This window comes from Lathyrus oleraceus, chromosome 4 (assembly GCF_024323335.1).
Source record: "Lathyrus oleraceus cultivar Zhongwan6 chromosome 4, CAAS_Psat_ZW6_1.0, whole genome shotgun sequence".
Classification (NCBI taxonomy): Eukaryota; Viridiplantae; Streptophyta; class Magnoliopsida; order Fabales; family Fabaceae; genus Lathyrus; species Lathyrus oleraceus.
In genome coordinates this window covers 380,774,772-380,796,842 of record NC_066582.1, presented here as the reverse complement: position 1 = coordinate 380,796,842, position 22,071 = coordinate 380,774,772, and the positions used below count along the sequence as shown (strand labels likewise).

The following is a 22,071-nucleotide window of genomic DNA, read 5'->3' as shown; positions in this document are numbered from 1 at the left end:
TAGAATATTCCATTTGCTTGACTTGCCGCCAAGAAAATAGGTTAGTTCCCCAACAAGGCTCATTTCAAATTCAGACTGCATTTGCTCAACAAAATGTTGAACCATTTTACTTGACATCCCACCAAACACAATATCATCCACATAGATCTGAGCACCCATGAGTTTTCCTCCTTCATCTTTGACAAATAAAGTCTTATCAATGCCTCCCTTTCTGTATCCATTGTCAATGAGAAACACTGTGAGTCTCTCATACCAAGCTCTAGGAGCTTGTTTCAACCCATAAAGAGCTTCCTCAACTTATACACATGCTTTGGAAGATTTGGGTCTGTGAATCCCTTTGGTTGTTCAACATATACTTCCTCATTCAAGTAGCCATTTAAGAAGGCACTTTTCACATCCATTTGGAAAAGTTTAAACTTCAGAATACATGCCACTCCTAGCAATAGTCTAATGGACTCCAAGCGAGCTACATGAGTAAATGTTTCATCAAAGTCAACTCCTTCAACTTGAGTGTATCCTTGTGCTACCAATCTTTCTTTATTTCTAGTAACCACACCTTTTTCATCAGATTTATTCTTGTAAACCCACTTTGTTCCAATAACCTTTATTCCTTCAGGTCTTGGAACCAATTCCCATACTTCATTTCTCTTGAATTGGCCTAACTCTTCCTGCATGGCATTGATCCAGAATTCATCAGTTAAGGCTTCTTTAACATTCTTAGGCTCAATCTTGGACACAAAATAGGCATGTGAGATCATTTCCCTTGATCTAGTGGTGACCCCTTTATTTGGGTCTCCTATAATGAGATCTTTAGGATGATCCTTCTAAATTCTGATAGAGGGTCCCTTATTTACTTGATCATCTTCAGGTTCATCTTGAGTGGACTCACTGTCACTACTTTTGTCCAGGAGTTCAGCTGGGGCATCATTCAGAAATGTTTCAGCATCGTCTATGACATTAGTCTCTTGATCATCAACAACAACATTGATAGATTCCATCATAACTTTTGTTCTGGAATTAAAGACTCTAAAGGCTCTGTTATTTGTTGAGTAGCCAAAAATATTCCTTCATCACTCTTGGGGTCCACTTTTCTTCTTTGTTCACGATCAGCCAGGATATAGCATTGACTCCCAAACACATAGAAGTATTTGACAGTAGGTCTTCTTCCCTTCCAGACTTCATATAAAGTAGTTGAGGTCCCTTTTCTCAAGGTTACTATTTTGTGAACATAAGAGGCCGTGTTCATAGCTTCGGCCCAGAAGTGGTAAGGAAACTTCTTAGCATGAATCATAGCTCTAGCAGATTCTTGGAGAGTTCTATTTTTCCTTTCCACCACAACATTTTGCTGAGGGGTAATGGGAGAAGAGAACTCATGACCAATCCCTTCAGATGAACAGAATTCAGCAAATTTATTGTTCTCAAACTCTTTCCCATGATCACTTCTGATTCTGATAACATGGCTCTCTCTTTCTCTTTGAAGTCTTTAGCAAAGGTATTTGAACACATCAAACACATCAGATTTTTCCCTTATAAAATTCACCCAGGTATATCTGGAGAAATCGTCCACCATAACATAAGCATACCTTTTGAAATTCTAGTACCAGACTATCGATGTCACACTGGATGTTATGACATCCAATTCTGCTCAGACTGGTAATGTATGCAGAAAGTAAATGTAAAAGGCAGTAAATAACACAGAGAATTGTTTACCCAGTTCGGTGACAAACACACCTATGTCTGGGGGCTACCAAGCCAGGGAGGAAATCCACTATAAGAGGTATTAATTCAGGACTTAAACCACCAGTTTAATCCTATCACTTAAGACCTACCCAATGCAATTTCAATCTAAACTAAGACCTGAGTACCTACTCACTCCCCCTCAATCACAGCAGTGATTACAACCTTTAATAATTATAAAGTCAGTGGTGAAGATATGCTTCAAACAACTCTTGATTGTGCTTAAAAGCTTTAATCAAGAAACACAACACTCACGCTTAAAAGCTTAGAGTGACACAACAATTACAACTCAATAAACACCCTAGTCCAATGCAATCATCTAGGTGATAATTTCTTGGCTCACAAGTAAAACCTAATTCAAGACACAATAAAAGTACAACAAGGATATATAATGATATATTTAATTCTTCACGCTTCGAACCTTCTTCACTTGCTGAAAGTAGGATTGCCATCCTTTTATAATGCAATACTTAGGCCTTGTACTTGAATTTCCTAGAATTAAGGTTAAGCATGTTAACCTAATTTCCACACATTAGGGTGCTAACAAATAGGCTAAATGTTAGGTCTCTTAATTTTAGCTCAGCTGTTAGTTTCCTGAAAAACAGCCTGAGATAAATACTAAAATATAACAGAAAACCTAACTAGCCTCTACTTTAGCATCTGCTGTCAGGGATGAATGTCATAACATTCAGTTTGACATTCACAAAAGTAGGTTATATACTAGGTCTCTTAATTTTAGCACAGCTATTAGTTTCCTGAAAATCAACCTGAGATAAATACTGAAACATAACAGAAAAACTAACTAGCCTATACTTTAGCATCTGCTGTCAGAAATGAATGTCATAACATTGAGTTTGACATCCAGTGAAACCTGTATTAGCTAATCCTGCAGCATACTACTTAAGCATGTCATGACATCCGTCAAGACATCTAAGTACAGTAAGTGTTTTAACACAAAATGCAGCCAATCAAAAACATCTACACTCTCCCCCTTTGGCAAATTTTTGGCTAAAACAACTTGGTGTAGCACCTCAAATTTGCACCTCCCATTTTGTACATTCATTTTCATGTTAGGTCATTAACATTACATGGTCCACTACATAGCATTGCATTGTCCCTTTGACCTAGTGCAAGTTCATCAGTCAAGACTGGTCAGGAGATCCAGTCAAGCAAGCAAGCAAGTGCATTTCCTATTGAGGCAAAACCCTAGGGTTGGTTCATTGATTTCATATGACCTAGGGATCATTTTGAAGTGGTTTGGCCAAAGATTGGATGTTCAAAGCTCATCAGTCATTGCACAATGCATCTGAAACCCTAGAAAGTCAACTATGGTCAATTGTGCATGAAATCATGGATTTGAAGGTGGGAGATGGTTTGAGAGGCCTCATTCATGTCCATACAAGTCTAATTTGACATTTCAAAGATCAACATTGAAGAATTTGAGGTCAGATGAAAAGTTTCCAAAAATAGTAAGTGACCTGTAATTTCAAACTGCCAAAAATGGAAATGTCTTCTCCTCAAGATTACATGTCCAAGAAGGCCTCAAATGAAATTTTTCCCAACATGAAAGTTGAAGATCTTGCTCTCACCTTTCCAAAAAGTCCAAGAACACGAATTTCTCATGTGTGGTTGAAACATTATGATCAAATCATTGTCAATGGATTTTGAAGTTCAAGAAGGCATAACTTTTGAACCAAATGGCCAAATCATGTGGTTCTTTTTGGAACATCTTTCTTTTGATATCTTCTATCCAATTCATGCATTACCATTCATCAAATCTCATCACAAAAATATTGCATTTTCCATGAGAATTGAATTTGAATTTGGAGGGAAAAAGTGCAATTTGAAAAGTAAGCATTTTCCACACTTCCAATCAATTGCATTTGGTCTTAAACAGCATTTGGAGTGTGTTTGGTTCATAAAACGTGTACTGAAGCAACATTTAGCATGCATGAGGGTGCATGGGGCAAATTGGCCATTACACTTACATTTCACTAATTACCATTGCTTTTGGCTAAGTGTGATTAACCACTTCATTAATCCATCATATATAAGCATAAGCCTAACAGAAAATGGATTAAGGGTTCAGAATTTTTCAGATCTAGATTTTTGCACAATTTTCTCCATTTGAATTCTCTCAATTTTCCTTCGAGTTTCTTCACAAACCTTACCTGGTCTTTGATTGTTCCATCATCCACAAGCGTTTTGGAGCTGGATTGAAGCAGGATCAAGAGATATTCGAGCAGAACCATGAACTGTTGAAGCTAGCATCATCCATGGCAGCTGTAGATTTGAGCAAGATCCGGTGCAATTGAGCTACAATCCATCATCCATACATCTATTCAAAAGTTGCAGAGCATCTGTTTTGACTTCACCAAGCTTGAAAACACTGAATCCACTTCGGCACTGCAATTCAGGTTGGAATTCGAATCTTGCAATTCATGAAATCGTGATATGCTTTTGATAGATCTTTGAATGTAGAATAGGCTGAGCTTTGTACTTTTGATTTTCATTGAGAATTAAGAAAGATATGATGATTATAAGATTGATGACTGAAACTTATCTTGCTCGATCTGGACATGTTGTTGAGATTTAGGTTGAATTGATGTTAGATTATTGATGTGCATGCTGAGACGAATCTATTGGTGTATTGTTTGTTGATTTCTGAAACATTTGTTCATCGCCTGGAATTTTGATGAAGAACACTATGAACACGCTAGGGTTTTGAGTCCAGAAGCATGTTAGATCTTCATTTGCGCGCTCTGCATGTAATTTTGTGTTTACCGCCATGTATTGGTCCAGATGCCTGTTTCTGATTGGCCAGCGTTTCATTTAAATGAAACGCAGCGTTTTACTTGGCGCCTTGATTCAAATTCGAACACGGTTCGATTCCAGGCCAAAGCTTCTTTCTATTGTGGTTTTTGCATTATTTCCATTTATGTCTTACATGTTCATATGCCTTCACATGCATTTTTTATTTTTTCTCCACATTAAAAAATTCATAATTCCAAAAATATTTGTCCAAATGAGATGAGATTTTTTCCATTGTTTTCATCATGATCTCTAGAATTTAATGATATTTTTTCCAGAAATTGTGCACGTGTGGTTTTTAATGTCGCCTAGGGTTTGTTCATACATGTGTTTTGTTGCACCCTGCTTGCCATTTTGAGTGTAAAATGATGATGCTTAATCCAATGGAGCTGAAAATTTTCATGCTTAATCTAGACACCTTTAGGGATTTTTTGGTATAGAGTTTGTGATTTTATCATTTCTGGTTGTGGAGATATGCTATGATGAATGAAGGTGTGACAATGTCTGTCACACCTTGGGTTGCTTGACTTTCTGATTTTATTTGCCATGCCAATTCTATGCCAATTAACCTGAATTTTTGCATGATGATACTTCTGGATGCTAGGTTTGAGTATGCATTTTTGTAGAATTTTTGAGTGCATTTCCAATTTGTTTGAGAATTTCTCTTCTGTTTGACCATTTGTGGACTTTTTGAGAGTCATGAACTTCTTTGATTTGTGAAATTCTTGAATTTTTTTTATGGATGGACCTGAAATTTTACACATGTATTCTAGACACCTTGAAGTTTGTCTTGGCTTTGGTTTGATGTCCATATCATGTTTGAATTCTGTTTTATGCTTGCTTGAAGTTGATGTATGGTTTTGTGCCTTGTTTGAGCTTGTTTGAGCATGCTTTGACTTAGGGAATTTATTTGACATGCTTCCACTTATCCAAATGACTTGAATTTTGGTATGATGATCAATTGATGGATGATGTTTAGACATGATTTTTCTTGGGATTTAATGAATAGTTTTTGAGTTGATGTGGATTGAATCATTCTGTTTGCTTCTATGAGCTTCAAATTGCATGCTTTGCACTAAATGCTTTATGAAATGAAATTGGTGCATGATATGAATGTGAGATCTTTTGGATTTTGTTCCTAATTGATTAATCTTGATTCTTGATAATTTTCATGTTCTGTTTTGGTTTATTGCTCCCATTTTGACCCTAGGCCTTGTCCTAGTGGTTAGTGCTTAATGTTTGAGCTTTGTTTCAGGTCAAAGAGCACAATTGCTTATACTTGATGATGTGCACTCAATTGGAGTTGGTCCATTGCTTGTTTATGAATAACCTTGAGTTTGTTTTGTAGGCTTTGAGACTTGTACTTAGGCCTTGTGGCTTGCACCTTTGTGCATTGCTTTGCTTGATTGTTGTTTGACTGTGTACAGTTAACTGTTGACCATTGTCTGTTGATTTTTGTTTGGGTTGTGTACTGATTGTGTTGGACTGTTTTCAGGTACCTTAGTTGCTATAGTTCCTTTGTGAACTTGCTTTTGCTTTGCTTGATAGCTTGAGCATTGAGATATAATGACTCTAACTCCATGTAGTCTGGAAGACCTGGCCTGTTACTTGGCCAGGCACCTGTCTGAAGTCCTCCTTAAGAGGCAATGCCTGTGATTGTTTATCTTTGTCCCCAAGCAGGAAAAGACCTTTGATAAGGCAATTGGCAGCTACAAGAGATGTGCAATCCATCTCCTGCTATTCAGTTGAGTCATCCCTCTGCTCACACCACTGTGTTGATGCATTGTGGATATTAACCCAAGATCCTTGTACACTTGTACAGTTGCGTCAGTCATAAGTGTAGAAGGGTTCCAACTTTCTGAACCCACCCTTCATTTGTCTATAGCTCTCCCAGGCCAGGGATAAGAGCTGTGAAGTCTCATCTTCACTTCCCATTCATCTGCTTCACCCTAACTCTCAATGTTAGGGTTAAGAGCTAACATCACCCTGATACAGTAGCTTGTTTGTCGAGGTTGACATGACCCCTTGACTAAAGCCTAGCCTTGTTTGAGCCCCTCTGTTTGTATATAGTGTGTGTGCTTGCTTTGTGCTTCTGTATGACTGTTTGTGCTGTTTAGGATAGCTTGCTCCCTGTGCAAGTTAGATAGCAACCTTAACTTAGGGATGATTTGCATGATAACATCTAGGCTCGATTCGTAGTCTCCCTAGTTGTGTCTCCCTTTGTTATCTGATTAGGCTAGTCCTGTGTCCCGGCGTAGGGGTACTACGTCGCCCTGATCCTCATACCAGATGAGGTACGTAGGCAGGAGATGAGCTGATCTCTCCGGGCGCCCTTTTTGTTTTGTCTTTGTGTGAGTAGGAGATGGATGTAAGACCAGCGATTGGCATTCCGTATCCTCTTGTTGTGTGCTTGGAGTCCGATGTAAGTCCAGCGATTGGCATTTGGTTTCCAGTGTGCGTGCGTTTGTGTGGAGTTTGACGTAAGTCCATCGATTGGCAGTCAATTTCCTGTGTTGTTTTGTCTTGCGTGCGTTAGCCGAGCTACGAGTGCTCTGATTCTTCTTTAGTCCGAGAAGATACTTATGCATAGGATGCAACATCCTAGCGAGCACGTTTTCCCCTAGTCCGAACTACGTCGACTCTGATGTCTATGCCTGATAGACTACGTAGGCCCAAGATGCGATATCCTGCCGAGTCAGTTTCGTTTGTTTTCTTGCGTCTCTTTCAGCCAGTGTTTGTTTGTTTGTGAGCAGTGTTTTAGCAACCATTTACCTTCCTTTTGTGTGTGGATCCCGTCGAGTACGACGAATGCGTAGGGGTGCTAATACCTTCCCTTTGCATAACCGACTCCCGATCCCATTCTCTTTGGTCGCGAGACCATGTCTTTTCCAGGTTTACTTCGAGCGTTTCCTTTCCCTCTTTTGGGATAAATAACGCACGGTGGCGGCTTTGTTGTTTTCGTTTCCCGCCGGTTTTTCGCGTAATGCGACACTTGGCATCACAACAGAGTTCACAGCAGCAGAAAGCACACATCCAAGCAGAGAATCAAATTAGCTAATACACTTTGCAAACATAGAAGTTAAACTTCAAATAGCAGCAACATAACAACATAGAAGTTAAACTTCAAACAACAGCAACATAACAACACCATAACCTCTTGTTTAGAGGACCTTCAACTTCAAAGTCTGTTGTCCTGGGGTACAATTGTTACTCCCCTTTTTTGTCAAAAATGTTGCCAAAGCAACACTTAATATTACAGACCCAAAATAAAATAAAATTACAAGCCAATTTCAGAAACACAGGAAATATTCTAGTCATCTGACTCAGAGTCAACATCATCATCTGTGCCATCATCAGGACTGGCATCTGCTTCTCCCTCTTCACCTTGTCTTTCAGCTTCTTCTGCACCAGCAGCAGCTTCACCAAGCACATCACCTTCAGTCATCTCCAAAGTACTAATCAATTTTTCCAAGTTCAGCTTCCTTGCCTATAACTCCCTGCAAGTTTCTTTGAGCATTGCAATGATAGCAGCTTTACTTGGTTGATTGCTTACACGTGATGTCTCACCTATTGTCATGATAATGTCAGGGACATGGGTACCTAGGAACAACTGATGATTGAAGGACATAGGGCTGTCTCTTTTCTTCACAGAATCATTCTCTGTTAAGATGTTAGGAAACTGATTCAAAACAATACCACAGATGAGAAAAGGAAAGGCTATCGGACCCTTCACACTGAACCTTCCTGCATGCTTCAAGGTTTGATCAAAAATATAGGAGCCATAGTCAAAATTGGCTTTGGTTCCAACAGCATATATAAACATTCCAAGCATTACAGCAACTGTAGATTTATGATTGGTGGGCACCCAATTAGTAGCTCCAATCTTGTGCAGCATTGCATACTTGACACTCAGTTTACTGGCCACCAATTTTCCCTTGAGAGGCCACTTCCTTACTTGATTAGCAGTGATGACTTGACAGATTTTGTTATCAGTCACCTCAAGCTCAGGTTGAGCTACATCAGGCCTTCCCAAATACTTGTTGATCACTGAGGGAGAGAAATTTACACACTTGCCTCTCACATACACTTTCCTGAATTCCTTAGACTTGCCATCAACATATTCTTCAGACAAATTAACAATAAATTCCTTTACCAACATCTCATAGCACTTTGAGAACTGAGTCACAGTCTTCATTAAACCAGCCTCTTAAATAAGGTCCATAATATCCTTACAGTCTAGGACATTTTGAGCTAATTTCCTTTCCAAAGCCAGCCTCTTCTAATAAACATATTTCCACCTATTTACACTTGAATCAAAATGAAAAGATATGTTGTCAATTGGTACCTCAGAGACACTAGCTGCAATCTTGCTAGTGGTTGGCTTCTTCTTTGACAGAGTGTCAAAGACATTACACGGAACATCTGAGTCAGACTCAATAACAACATGCTTGGTCTTCTTTTTCTTGGGCACCCCTTTGCTCCAAGATTTGGTTGGACCATGAACTTTCCTCTTGAGGAAACTCTCGACTGCCACCGTTGTCTTGGAAGAGGTTGGAACATCAATCTTCTTTCTGGGGAACCTTTGAGCCATAGTTTTCTTTTCTCTCCTAGACCTAACCCTTTTGGCTATGCTAGGGAGGACAGAGGACAGCAGCTCATTATCAGAAAATTCCTCCAGGTCTACTGTTTCAGCCTCACAGTTAGGGTTGTCACTGACATCATGAGTGACATGAACTTCCTCACCAGCCACATTATCTAAGGGTTTGTCAACATTAGACTCCTTATGAGCATCAGTTTACTCAACATCATCAGAGATATTCTTTCCTAAAGACTCAGTATTTTCTTGATAAGTAACACTATCAGGTTCAATAATGTTTAAGGGAATGGAAACCCTAAGGACCTTATGATTACCAGACAGTATTCCAATCACCATAGTGGCAATGGCATTGTGAACATACCTGGAACCTTCTTTGGTTCGTTCCTCAAGAGCGATGGCTGAGGAGAGGCCTGATACAGTTTCTTTAGGTCTTCTTGCATGTGGGGTATTCGCAGAGTCAGCAACAGGATCTTCTCTATTAGGGTTGCTTGGTTCAGCGCTAGAAGAACCAGACATGTTCTTGGAAGAAGATGAGTTGGATTGTTGAGACATGATGAGTATCTTAGAGGCGAAATGAAAAGTTTCTCTGAGAGGATGCTTGCGAGAATGAAAGTTGAAACGATGAAAGAGGTTACGCTTGTTGCAAGAGTAATAGCTATTATTTGTTGACCAATCAGAGCATACTCTCAATTGTTTAATAATTTGAAATATTAAACAGTAAATTCCTAACATCATTAGTTGCTATAATTCCTCAGAAAGACATATTCTGAACTTTCCCCTTAAACATTCAAATTGAGTAGCATCCAAAGCCTTTGAAAATATGTCAGCAAGTTGTAGTTCAGTTGCCACATGTTCCAAGGTAATCACTTTGTCTTCTACCAGATCTCTTATGAAGTGATGTCTAATGTCAATAAGTTTGGTCCTGCTGTGTTGGATAGGATTCTTTGAAATGTTGATGGCACTGAGACTGTCACAGAATAATGTCCTGACATTCTGAGTGACATTGTACTCAGTCAGCATCTGTTTCATCCATACCAGTTGGGAACAACTGCTACCAGCCGCTATGTACTCAACTTATGTAGTGGATAATGATACACAGTTCTGTTTTTTCCTTTCAACTACTCCATTTTGCTGAGGAGTAATAGGTGAGGACAACTCATGACTTATTCCTTCAGATGAGTAGAAATCATCAAACTTGGAATTTTTAAACTCCTTTCCATGGTCACTTCTTATTTTGACAGCACTACTATCCTTTTCTCTTTGGAGTCTTATGCATAGATCTTTAAAGACATCAAATGCATATGATTTTTCTCTGATGAAGCTTATCCATGTGTATCTGGAATGCTCATCAACAACCACATAAGCATATCTCTTCCCACCAAGACTTTCAACCTACATATGTCCCATTAAGTCCATGTGCAAAAGTTCCAGAGTTTTGGATGTTGTAGGATGTCCAAGCTTAGGATGTGGCATCGTGGTTTGCTTGCCAACCTGACATTTTCCACAGACTTTTCCTTCATCATTAAGCAGCTTTGGGATTCCTCTCACTGCTTCCTTGGATATGATCTTCTTCATTCCTCTTAAATGAAAATGTCCAAGTCTTTTATGCCACAACTTCACTTCCTGTTCTTCCTTGGCTAAGAAGCATATTGAGGAGTAGTTTGAGACTTTAGGTTCCCATAGATAGCAGTTATCTTTGGATCTTGATCCTCTCATAACTTCCTGATTTTCTCCATTTTTCACAACACCTTCTTCCTTAGTGAACTGTACATTGAAGCCCTGATCACATAGTTGGCTTATGCTGATGAGATTAGCAGTTAGTCATTTTACTAACAACACATTATTCAGTTCTGGAACTCCAGGACTGTCCGGGTTACCAACATCTTTGATTTTTCCTTTAGTTCCATCATCAAAGGTCATATAATTGGTAGTATGAGGTTGTATATCTACCAATAAGTTATTCATCCCACTCATATGTCTTGAGCAACCACTATCAAAATACCAGTCTTCTCTGGTAGATGCCCTTAGAGATGTGTGAGCTAATTTAGCAACCCATTGTTGTTTCATGATGGGGGCATTATGCTTAGATGCCTTCTGCTTAGGTCTGACTTGAGTGGCCTGGTTAGGATAACCATGCAACCTGTAACAAAAGGGTTTTATGTGACCAAATCTACCACAGTAGTGGCATCTCCATCTTTGAAATTTCTTCTTTTGATGGTTAATCCTCCTGTTTCCATGATGTTGTGACATTGGTTGTGACTTCTGCTTGATTTTCTGAACTTCAGGCTTTGAGCTTTTGAATTCAGATGAGGATTCCTTAGCAAGGCCTATACCAAACATGGTTCCTGATTTCTGTCCCACCTTTAGAATTTCTTCCAAAGTGTCAATTCCTTTATTCAGCATTTTGATGGATTTTGTCATTTGATCTAGCTTAGAGGTCAGCAAGGTTATCTCACCATTTAGATCATCTATGACTGTCAGATGCTTCTTCTTCTCAGCTTCCAGTTCCTTGATAAGTTTCTTCTGCTTTTCTCCTTGTAGACACACTTCTGCACTTTTGACACATAACTTTTTATATGAAGCAGCAAGTTCATCAAATGTAAGTTCATCTCCACTTGAGTCGTCATCAGAGACACAGACACTAGTTAGTGCAGTGACATGTTTTGCAGATTCTCCTTCTGATTCACTCTCAGAGTCTCCCTCAGACCAGGTGACAGATAGTCCCTTCTTTTGCATCTTGAGAAAGGTAGGACATTCAGCTCTAATGTGTCCAAAACCTTCACATCCATGACACTGGATTCCCTTGCCTTGGTTGGACTTTTCTTCAGATTTTGATCTTCTACTGATTTCAGATGAAGTGTTCTTGACATTTGGTCTACCTTTTTGATCAACCTTCTTTATGAACTTGTTGAATTGTCTTCCAAGCGTGACTATAGCTTCTGATATGCTTTCATCACCTCCAATATTTCCTTCTTCTGAATCCTCTTCAGTATTTGATACAAAAGCTATGCTTTTGGTTTTCTTTTCAACATTCTCACACAAGCCCATTTCAAAAGTTTGGAGAGACCCAATAAGCTCATCAACCTTCATATGGCAGATATCTTGAGCCTCTACTATAGCAGTAACCTTCATGACAAATCTCTTGGACAATGATCTGAGAATCTTTCTTACAAGTTTTTCTTCAGACATTTTCTCTCCTAAGCCTCTAGAAGTGTTGGCAATTTCAAGAATATTCATGTGGAAGTCATGAATAGTCTCATCCTCTTTCATCCTCAGATTTTCAAACTTAGTAGTCAGCATCTGGAGTTTAGACATTTTTACCTTGGAGGTACCTTCATGAGTTGTTTTGAGAGTATCCCAAACTTCTTTAGCCAGATCACAGTGATGCACCAGTCTGAAAATGTTTTTATTTATCCCATTGAACAGGGCATTCAAAGCCTTAGAGTTTCCAAGGGCTAATGCTTCTTGCTCTTTGTCCCACTCTTCTTCAGGAATTTGCATAATGACTCCATCTTTACCTGTCTTCGTTGGCTGTTCCCATCCTTTGTTGACAGCTCTCCAGACCTTGCTATCCAGAGACCTCAAGAAGGCTATCATACGAGGTTTCCAGTCATCATAGTTAGAACCATCCAGCATGGGTGGTCTATTTGAGAATCCTACATCCTTGTCCAAGGTACTAGAAAGTAACGTCCCTAGATCTCACCCAGAAATTAACAGGCAAGGTTCCTGCTCTGATGCCAATTGAAATTCTAGTACCAGACTATCGATGTCACATTGGATGTTATGACATGCAATTCTGCTCAGACTGGTAATGTATGCAGAAAGTAAATGTAAAAGGCAGTAAATAACACAGAGAATTGTTTACCTAGTTCGGTGACAAACACACCTACGCCTGGGGGCTACCAAGCCAGGGAGGAAATCCACTATAAGAGGTATTAATTCAGGACTTAAACCACCAGTTTAATCCTATCACTTAAGACCTACCCAATGCAATTTCAATCTAAACTAAGACCTGAGTACCTACTCACTCCCCCTCAATCACAACAGTGATTACAACCTTTAATAATTATAAAGTCAGTGGTGAAGATATACTTCAAATAACTCTTGATTGTGCTTAAAAGCTTTAATCAAGAAACACAACACTCACGCTTAAAAGCTTAGAGTGACACAACAATTACAACTCAATAAACACCCTAGTCCAATGCAATCATCTAGGAGATAATTGCTTGGCTCACAAGTAAAACCTAATTCAAGACACAATAAAAGTACAACAAGGATATATAATGATATATTTAATTCTTCATGCTTCGAACCCTTTTCAGTTGTTGAAAGTAGGATTGCCATCCTTTTATAATGCAGTACTTGGCCTTGTACTTGAATTTCCTAGAATTAAGGTTAAGCAAGTTAACCTAATTTCCACACATTAGGGTGCTAACAAATAGGCTAAATGTTAGGTCTCTTAATTTTAGCTCAGCTGTTAGTTTCCTGAAAAACAGCCTGAGATAAATACTGAAACATAACAGAAAAACTAACTAGCCTATACATTAGCATCTGCTGTCAGGGATGAATGTCATAACATTCAGTTTGACATCAAGAAAATAGGTTATATGCTAGGTGTCTTAATTTTAGCACAGCTGTTAGTTTCCTGAAAATCAGCCTGAGATAAATACTGAAACATAACAGAAAAACTAACTAGCCTATACTTCAGCATCTGCTGTCAGAAATGAATGTCATAACATTCAGTTTGACATCCAATGAAACCTGTATTAGCTAACCTGCAGCATACTATTTAAGCATGTCATGACATCCGTCAAGACATCTAAGTACAGTAAGTGTTTTAACACAAAATGCAGCCAATCAAAAACATCTACACCTTTAGATCTGACTCCTCTCATGATCACCTCATTTTTTGCATTAGTAATCAAGCATTCAGTTTTTGTGAAGTTCACATTTAGACCTTGATCACATAGTTGACTGTTGTTGATCAGGTCTATAGTCAATCCTTTAACAAGCAAGACATTATCAAGGTTAGGAACTCCATAGCAGTTCAGCTTTCCAATCCCCTTGATTTCACCCTTTGCTCCATCACCAAAAGTTACATAGCTGGTGACATGGGATTGAAGGTCAACCAACAGATTTTTGCTTCCAATCATGTGTCTGGAGCATCCACTATCAAAGTACCAATCTTCTTTGGCTGAGATTCTGAAGGAGGTGTGAGCTATCAAGTTAGTAGCACCAGCCCTAGGAACCCACTATTTTCTATTAGCAGGGATGTGTTGTTTGGGTCTAGGTTGATGAGTAGGACTAGGATAACCATACAGCCTAAAGCGGAATGGTTTTATGTGACCAAATTTCCCACAGTAATGACATCTCCATCTTTGGTGTTTTCCTTTATGTTGTCTTTCCTTGTGATGTTGAGACACCTGATGTGACATCTTTGGTTTGCTACCAGTGGGACTACAGTCAGAAGAGGATTCATTGAACCCAAGGCCAACCATGTCTCCTGCCATCTTTCTAGCCTGGAGGATTTTGTCTAAGGTGTGAGATCCACTATTTAGCATTCTGACATACATTGTCATCTCATCTAGTTTGGAATTCAGGAACACAACTTCAATCTTCAACTTAGAAATGGTTTCTAAGTGTTATGTCCTCTCAGTCTCTAGCTGGGTTATTAGTTTCTTCTGATTCTCCACTTGTTGACACACTTCTTCACTTCTGAAAACACAACCTCCTGTAAGAAGTAGCTAATTCTTCAAAGGTTAATTCATCATCACTGGAGTCTTCATCAGGATCCCATCTCCCAGTCAAGGCAGTCACAAGATTGGCAGATTCTCCTTTCGTTTGACTTTAAAAAGTATCATCAGACCAAGTAGCAGCAAGAATCTTCTTCTGTTTCTTGAAATAGGTCCCACATTCAGCTCTAATGTGACCATACCGTTCACATTCATGACACTGAATTCCTTTGCCCTGTTTGGATTTTTCTTCAGATTTTGTTCTTCTTCCAGCATCATTGCACCTACTGATGTCAAATGAGTTGTTCTTGACATTAGACTTTGACCTCACATCCATCCTCTTCAGGATTTTGTTGAATTTTCTTCCAAGTAACGCTAAATCATTTGCCATATCTTTATCAGTATCCTGACTACTTTCTTCCTTTTTATCTTCAGTGTTTGACACAAAGGCTATGCTTTTCACTTTCTTTTCAGATCCATCACTCATTCCCAACTCGAATGTTTGGAGGGATCCAATTAGCTCATCCACTCTTATCTTGCAGATATCTTGAGATTCTTCTATGGTAGTCACTTTCATGGAAAATCTCTTGGGAAGTGATCTGAGAATTTTCCTCACAAGCTTTTCATCTGACATCTTCTTACCCAGGGCTCCTGAGGCATTAACAATTTCAAGGATATTCATATGGAAGTCATGAATACTCTCATCTTCTTTCATCCTCAAATTCTCAAACTTAGTAGTAAGCAGCTACAATCTAGACATCTTCACTCTAGAGGTACCTTCATGAGTGGTTTTGAGAATATTCCAAGCATCTTTAGCCACCTCACAATTGTTCACCAGTCTGAAGACGTTCTTATCAACCCCATTAAATATAGCATTCAATGCTTTAAAGTTTCCAAGAGCTAGTTCATCCTCCTCCTTGGTCCATCCCGTTAGAACAACCTTCCAAGCCTTATTATCCAACGATTTCAGGAAGGCGACCATCCGAGGTTTCCAGTAGTCATAGTTAGATCCATCTAGAATTAGTAGTCTGTGCACAGATCCTCCGTCTCTATCCATAGTACCCGAAAGTAATATCCCAAGATCTCACTCAGAGCCAGAGTAGGATGCCTGCTCTGATACCAATTGAAATTCTAGTATCAGATATGAGATGTCAAAGGTAATGTCACGACACTAATATCTGAACAACAAGTGAAATATAAACAGGATAAATATAGAGAAACAATTGAAACAGCGACACAAGCAATTGTTAACCTAGTTCGGTGCAAACACACCTGTGTCTGGGGGCTACCAAGCCAGGAAGGAAATCCACTAAACAGAATTAGTTCAAAGACTTGCAATAAACAACTTCAAATTACAGTCTTTTCACCTAATCTCTACCCGTGTGACTTCTATCTAAGAACTCTTAGATATGAGACCCTACTCACTCCCCCTCAATCACAATAGTGATATTAGAACAAATACTACAAAGAAAGAAGACACACTTCAAGGACACATACTTGATCTTTATTAAAAGCTTCAATCAAGTAAACAAATACACTCGTACTTCAAAGCTTAGAGTGGACAAAATTACAACTGAAAACTCGGTCCAATTCACACATCAACAAGATGAATGAATGGATCACAAATCACAAACGTACATTAGGCTAAAACCCTAATACTCACTCACTTCAAAGTTTGTATTTGTTTTTAAAATTACACAGGGTTACATGGTCTTTAAATAGAAGATTTCTGAAAAGGCACGGGCAGCATGTAACCCTAATCCTATCTAACGCGTATTCCCTAGGAATTAGTAACAAATCATTCCCCTTTGGGAAACATAATATTTTGGCTTTAATTACTCCTTTAATAACGCATGAAATCTCCACATAAGCACACAAAGACTTGCATGAAAAGCGCAATAACAAAACACATAACATTCAGACTGAATGTTCTGTATGCACATGTCTTAACATCGGGTCTGACATCTTGAATACATCCTGCACAACCGTATTAAACATCCTGCAGGAAGCTGATATCACATGTTAAGAGAACAGGCGTGACATCTTGTGATAACACTAAGTTTTATCAAAATTGATGCCAATACATAGAACCAACATTTATGAACCCATTTAGTGTGTAAATTTTCACATATTGATGATTCCTTTGGTGTTAAAATATCGCAAACTGTTTTTGTTAAGATAATTGCAATGTATAAACTTGCAATTGGATTTTCACACCAACAACATAAAGGATAAATCAACTTGGTGTTTATTTCACACCAATTATTTGACAAATTATCATTGTCAATTTTGGTTTCTTAATTTCATAGAAAATTGATTATCGAAGGGTAAAATTGTTCAAACGTTTGTTTTATCATCATTGTAGTACGTTAATTTCATTTTGTTACGGTTTAATATGCATATCTCCCCCCCCCCTTCTTGATCGTTGCCCTCGTCTAACAAGTGGTATCACGAGAACTAGTTTATCTTGTGCTTCGAAATCACTTATCTGATTATGGCTCCTGAACCCAAAGGGGCATAGTGCATATTTTCTATGGAGAAAATTATGGTTATTGGAAGGATTGTATGCGTGTCCATATCAATTCTATTTATAGAAATGCATGGAACTCTATCCAAAATGGTCCTTTTGAAATTATCATGACCAATGTGGACGGTGTTGTTGTACCTAAATAGGAAGCACATGGAATGCAGATGATGAGAAAAATGGTTATGTAATTGGAAAGCAAGGAATATTCTCATATCCTCATTAGGAGTTGATGAATAATACGGTGTTTCCCATTATACAATAGCTAAAGCTATATGGGGCTCATCGAAAGTTACCCATGAGGGCACAAATGAGGTAAAACAAGATAGAATAAATACTTTGAACCAAGAGTTTGAACTTTTTCATATGAAGCATGGTGAAAGCATTTCCAATCAGATAAAAGGTCCATTCATCTTGTATACCGTTTGAATGCACTTGGTAAGCCTGTTTCCAATGAAATTGCTACTAACAAAGTTTTAAGATGTTTTTATAAGGAATGGAAATCGAAGGTCACCGCAATTAAGGAAGCTAACAATCTCCTGACATTAGATATTACTAATTTATTTGGAAAGCTTTAAAAACATGAGCAAGAGATCATTTTCTTTGAGAAGCATGAGAAGAAGCATAAGAAGGAGAAGAAAAAGGAAAATGAGGTAGATAAGAAATTAATTGCTCTAATGGTTTCTAGTTTTAAGTCCTCTACTATATATCAAGATGATAGTTGAACTAGTGATGGTGAGTGTCCGGATGATGAAGAATCTCATCAACTGTAGAAGGCAATCAAATACCTCAAAGCAACATGAAAACAAGAAGGAAAAATCTAAAGATTCATGTTATAATTGTGGAAGTGTCGGTCACTACAAGCTGGATTGTTCGTTTCTTAAAAAAGGATAAAGGAAAGGGCCAACAAAAGAAGTCTAGCAATCCTAGAAGAGCCTACATCGTATGGTAAAGTTATAGTGGATCCTCAAATGAGGGTAGCTCGAGTGAAAGTGTTGAAATTGATTTTTTTTGCCTCATTACCAATCACAAGAAGAAGAATATATGTCATTCTAAATATGAACCTAATGATAAAATGTATTATTCTGGTATACAAATTGGTTTTGAAAATATGCATGGTGAAGCTAAAGAAGCTTTTAAAAGGTTGGCTTCAAATAATAGAATATTTTCATACTTAGAAGCCAAGATTTTAGAAACGAAAAGAAAAATGAAAGCTCTTAAGGAAACCATGTCAAAGGCTCCAAAAGTTAAACTTGAGGATGAGAAGTCTTCTTGGTTTGGTTATGAAACTTGTCACATTTGGAAAAAATAAGTTATTCCTCTAAAAGCTAAATTGAATAATGCTTTAGAACAAAATGTTACCTTCACTATTGATTCAACAAAATTTAAAAGATCTTTAAACATGCCGTATAAAAAGTATAAATTTGTTGTAAGGGAGTCAAATAAAAAAGTTATTCTCATCATCACTTGACTTGTCACTATTGTTGCAGGAAAGGTCATACCATTTTAAAATGCAACTTTATGAGATTATTGGTTCCTAAAGATGTATTTCTATGGTTTCCTAAGTTCAACAATGTTTCCACTCACTATCAATGACCCAATGAAAATTGGGTACCTATCCCTGTTGTTTGAACTTGTAGGTTTAATGTCTTGGCTCCTTGGAGAGAATGTGGTTTCTTGACAGTGGATGCTCAAGGCATTTGAAGGGTGACATTTCCCTATTAATTGACTTAACAGCAAAGAAGAAGGGCTATGTGACCTACTGAGACAATAACAAGGGTGTTATACTTGGTAAAGGTAGTGTAGGTAATCCCTCTTCTAGTATTATCTATGATGTTATACTTATTGAAGGCCTTAAATATCATCTACTTAGCGTTAGTCAACTATGTGACAAAGGCTATAAAATAAATTTCACAAATAGTTGTTGCATGATTAAACATATTAAAAAAAAAAGATTTCTCGCTTAAGGGCTTGAGTCTAAATAATATTTATATGCTTAATTTGAATGATATGTCATTTATAAGTGTAAGAACAAAAATAGTTCTACAACAGATTCCAGGATTTTGATGATAACAAAGGATGAAACCAAAAATGGCACTTTAATGAAAAGTTCAGACTCTGACGTAAAATTTCCTTATCCAGAAAGAGTAACGGCAACTACAACTTCAAATAGAAAGAAATTATTTTTGGAAAGAAGTTATTCAGGGAGACAAACTTGTTATGGCAAGAAACAACAGAAGTTATGGCATTAAACTCTCATCAAGACAAAATATCTGCCATCACTACAACGGTCGTTTCTCCTCTATATAAAGAACGGCGAACCTCATTGAGAGATACACCTGAACGCACAAAAATACTCTACTCTCTCTCTTAATCTTTCATGAGTTTTTGCTCATTACGTGAAACTTCTTATTTGGTCAAATTGCTGTAATATTTGCTTTATCCTAGAAGCATTCTAGATTACAAATTCTGTTGTTACCTAAATTGATTTTTATTCCTCAAGTGACTCTGCGCAGTCTGTATACTTGGGAGGGCTAAGAGATCTTTCTCTTAGACGTTGGTGGTAATAATCTTTCAAGATTAGTGGAGTAAGTCCTTTTTTAAGGCGAAATCACCTTGGCCGGGTGGACTGGAGTAGCTTTGTGTTATAAGTGAACCAGTATAAAATCATGTGTGTTCTTACTCTGTAAAAGCGCTTATTTTCCAAAACAATTCAAACCCCCCTTTCTTGTTTTTCTCACCTTCAATTGGTATCAGAGCTTCGACTCTGTCATTGATTTTCTAATCAAACACTTAACAGTGTAGAGAGATCTAGAACGAGAAAAACTATGGCCCATACAAATGAAAGAGACAGTTACAATGTTAAGCCTCTTGTCTTTGATGGAGAAAAACTCGATTACTGGAAAGATAGAATTGAAGGTTTCTTTCTAGGCTATGATGCTGATCTCTGGGACATTGTCACAGATGGATACAAACCTCCTGTAACAGATGCAGGAGTTGAAGATGATCAGATGATCAGAAGCGCGTATTCAAAAATCATCACAAGGCCAAAACGATACTTCTCAATGCCATATCTTACAACGAGTGTGAAAAGATCACCAACAGGGAAACAGCTAAAGACATACTTGACTCTCTGAGGATGACTCATGAAGGAAACTCTCAGGTCAAAGAAAGAAAGGCTCTGGCTCTAATTTAGAAATATGAAGCCTTCAAAATGGAGGAAGACGAAGCTATTGAGGTAATGTTCTCTAGATTCCAAACTCTTATTGCAGGTCTCAAAGTGCTAGACAAAGGATATACAACTGCAGACCATGTTAAAAAGATAGTCAGAAGCTTGCCAACGAAGTGGAGACCCATGGTCACTGCCTTAAAGCTTTCAAAGGATCTGAATAACATCAGTCTTGAAGAACATGTCAGCTCACTCAGAAGCCATGAAATAGAGCTGGAGGAAGATGAACCTCAGAAAAAGAACAAGTCTGTAGCATTAAAGTCCAGATCTGAAAAGCGCAAGTCTGACAGGAACAAAGCCTTCCAGGCCGAAACAGAAGATGTTGATGACTCTGAACAGGAAGATTCTGATGATGAAGAGGAATTGTCCCTCCTAACCATAAGAGTTAAACAACTCTGGAAAAAGAGGAACAATAACTTCAGGAGACCAAGACCTAGAGGGGATCGATCATAATCAACTTCAAAAGGTAAAACTAACAAAGATGTTACCTGTTATGAATGTAAAGAAACAGGTCACTACAGGAATGAGTGTCCCAAATTAAAGAAAGACAGCTCCAGAAAAGAAAGCATCAAGAAAAACTTCCTCAGAACCAAGAAGGGATTGATGGCCACCTTGGATGATAGTGAATCTGACTCATCAGAATCTGACTCATCAGAATCTGACTCTGATGAACAGGCCAACATGGCATTCATGGCTACCACATCCAGGAATACTTCAGATGAAGAATCTGAATCAGAAGAGATATCTTATGCAGCAAAGTTCAAACACCAGTCATGGTACCTGGACTCTGGATGCTCGCGACACATGACGGGAAGAAAGTCTATGTTCCAAAGCCTGGAACTTAAAGACGCTGGATTCGTAGGTTTCGAAGGAGATCAAAAACGAAGGATCAGAGGCTCCGGAACTATTGGTAATGGTACTCTTCCCTCTATATCTGATGTTCTTTACGTAGAAGGATTAATGCATAACCTGTTATCCATAAGTCAATTAAGTGATAACGGTTGTGATGTAATCTTCAATCAAAAAACATGTAAAGCCATAAATCAAAACAATGGTTCTGTCCTATTCACAGGCAAGAGGAAAAACAATATTTATAAAATTAATTTGTCTGATTTAAAATAACAAAACGTGAAGTGTCTGATGTCCGTTCACGAAGAGCAATGGGTATGGCATAGACGCTTGGGCCACATTAGCATGAGGAAATTATCTCAGCTAAATAAACTCGAGTTAGTCAGAGGCCTACCTAAACTGAAGTTCTCTTCAGATGCTCTATGTGAAGCATGTCAGAAAGGAAAGTTTTCAAAAACTTCTTTTAAAAAGAAAACTATTGTTACTACCTCTAAGCCTCTGGAACTTCTTCACATTGATTTATTTGGTCCTGTGAAAACAACATCAGTCAATGGAAAGAAGTACGGACTAGTCATTGTTGATGATTTCAGTC

General features: G+C 38.1%; 1 protein-coding gene across 1 annotated transcript; it reads right to left on the bottom strand.

The window, feature by feature from the left end:
- Positions 1 to 8,035: 8,035 nt before the first annotated feature.
- LOC127137631 (uncharacterized) lies at positions 8,036 to 9,697 on the bottom strand. Its single transcript, XM_051064076.1, has 4 exons — positions 9,449 to 9,697; positions 8,894 to 9,328; positions 8,546 to 8,695; positions 8,036 to 8,431 (listed from the first exon to the last, which is right to left on the bottom strand). Exons 1-4 carry the CDS (start codon positions 9,695 to 9,697, stop codon positions 8,036 to 8,038), a joined length of 1,230 nt encoding a protein of 409 aa, XP_050920033.1.
- Between the last annotated feature and the right edge of the window lie 12,374 nt (positions 9,698 to 22,071).

Coding starts and splice junctions, on each gene's coding strand:
- LOC127137631 (XM_051064076.1), bottom strand. CDS start 9,697: ATGTCTCAACAATCCAACTCATCTTCTTCCAAGAACATGTCTGGTTCT. Junction 9,329..9,448: donor TACTGTCTGGTAATCATAAG/GTCCTTAGGGTT, acceptor GATGCTCATAAG/GAGTCTAATGTTGACAAACC. Junction 8,696..8,893: donor TTGCAGCTAGTGTCTCTGAG/GTACCAATTGAC, acceptor ATGTTGGTAAAG/GAATTTATTGTTAATTTGTC.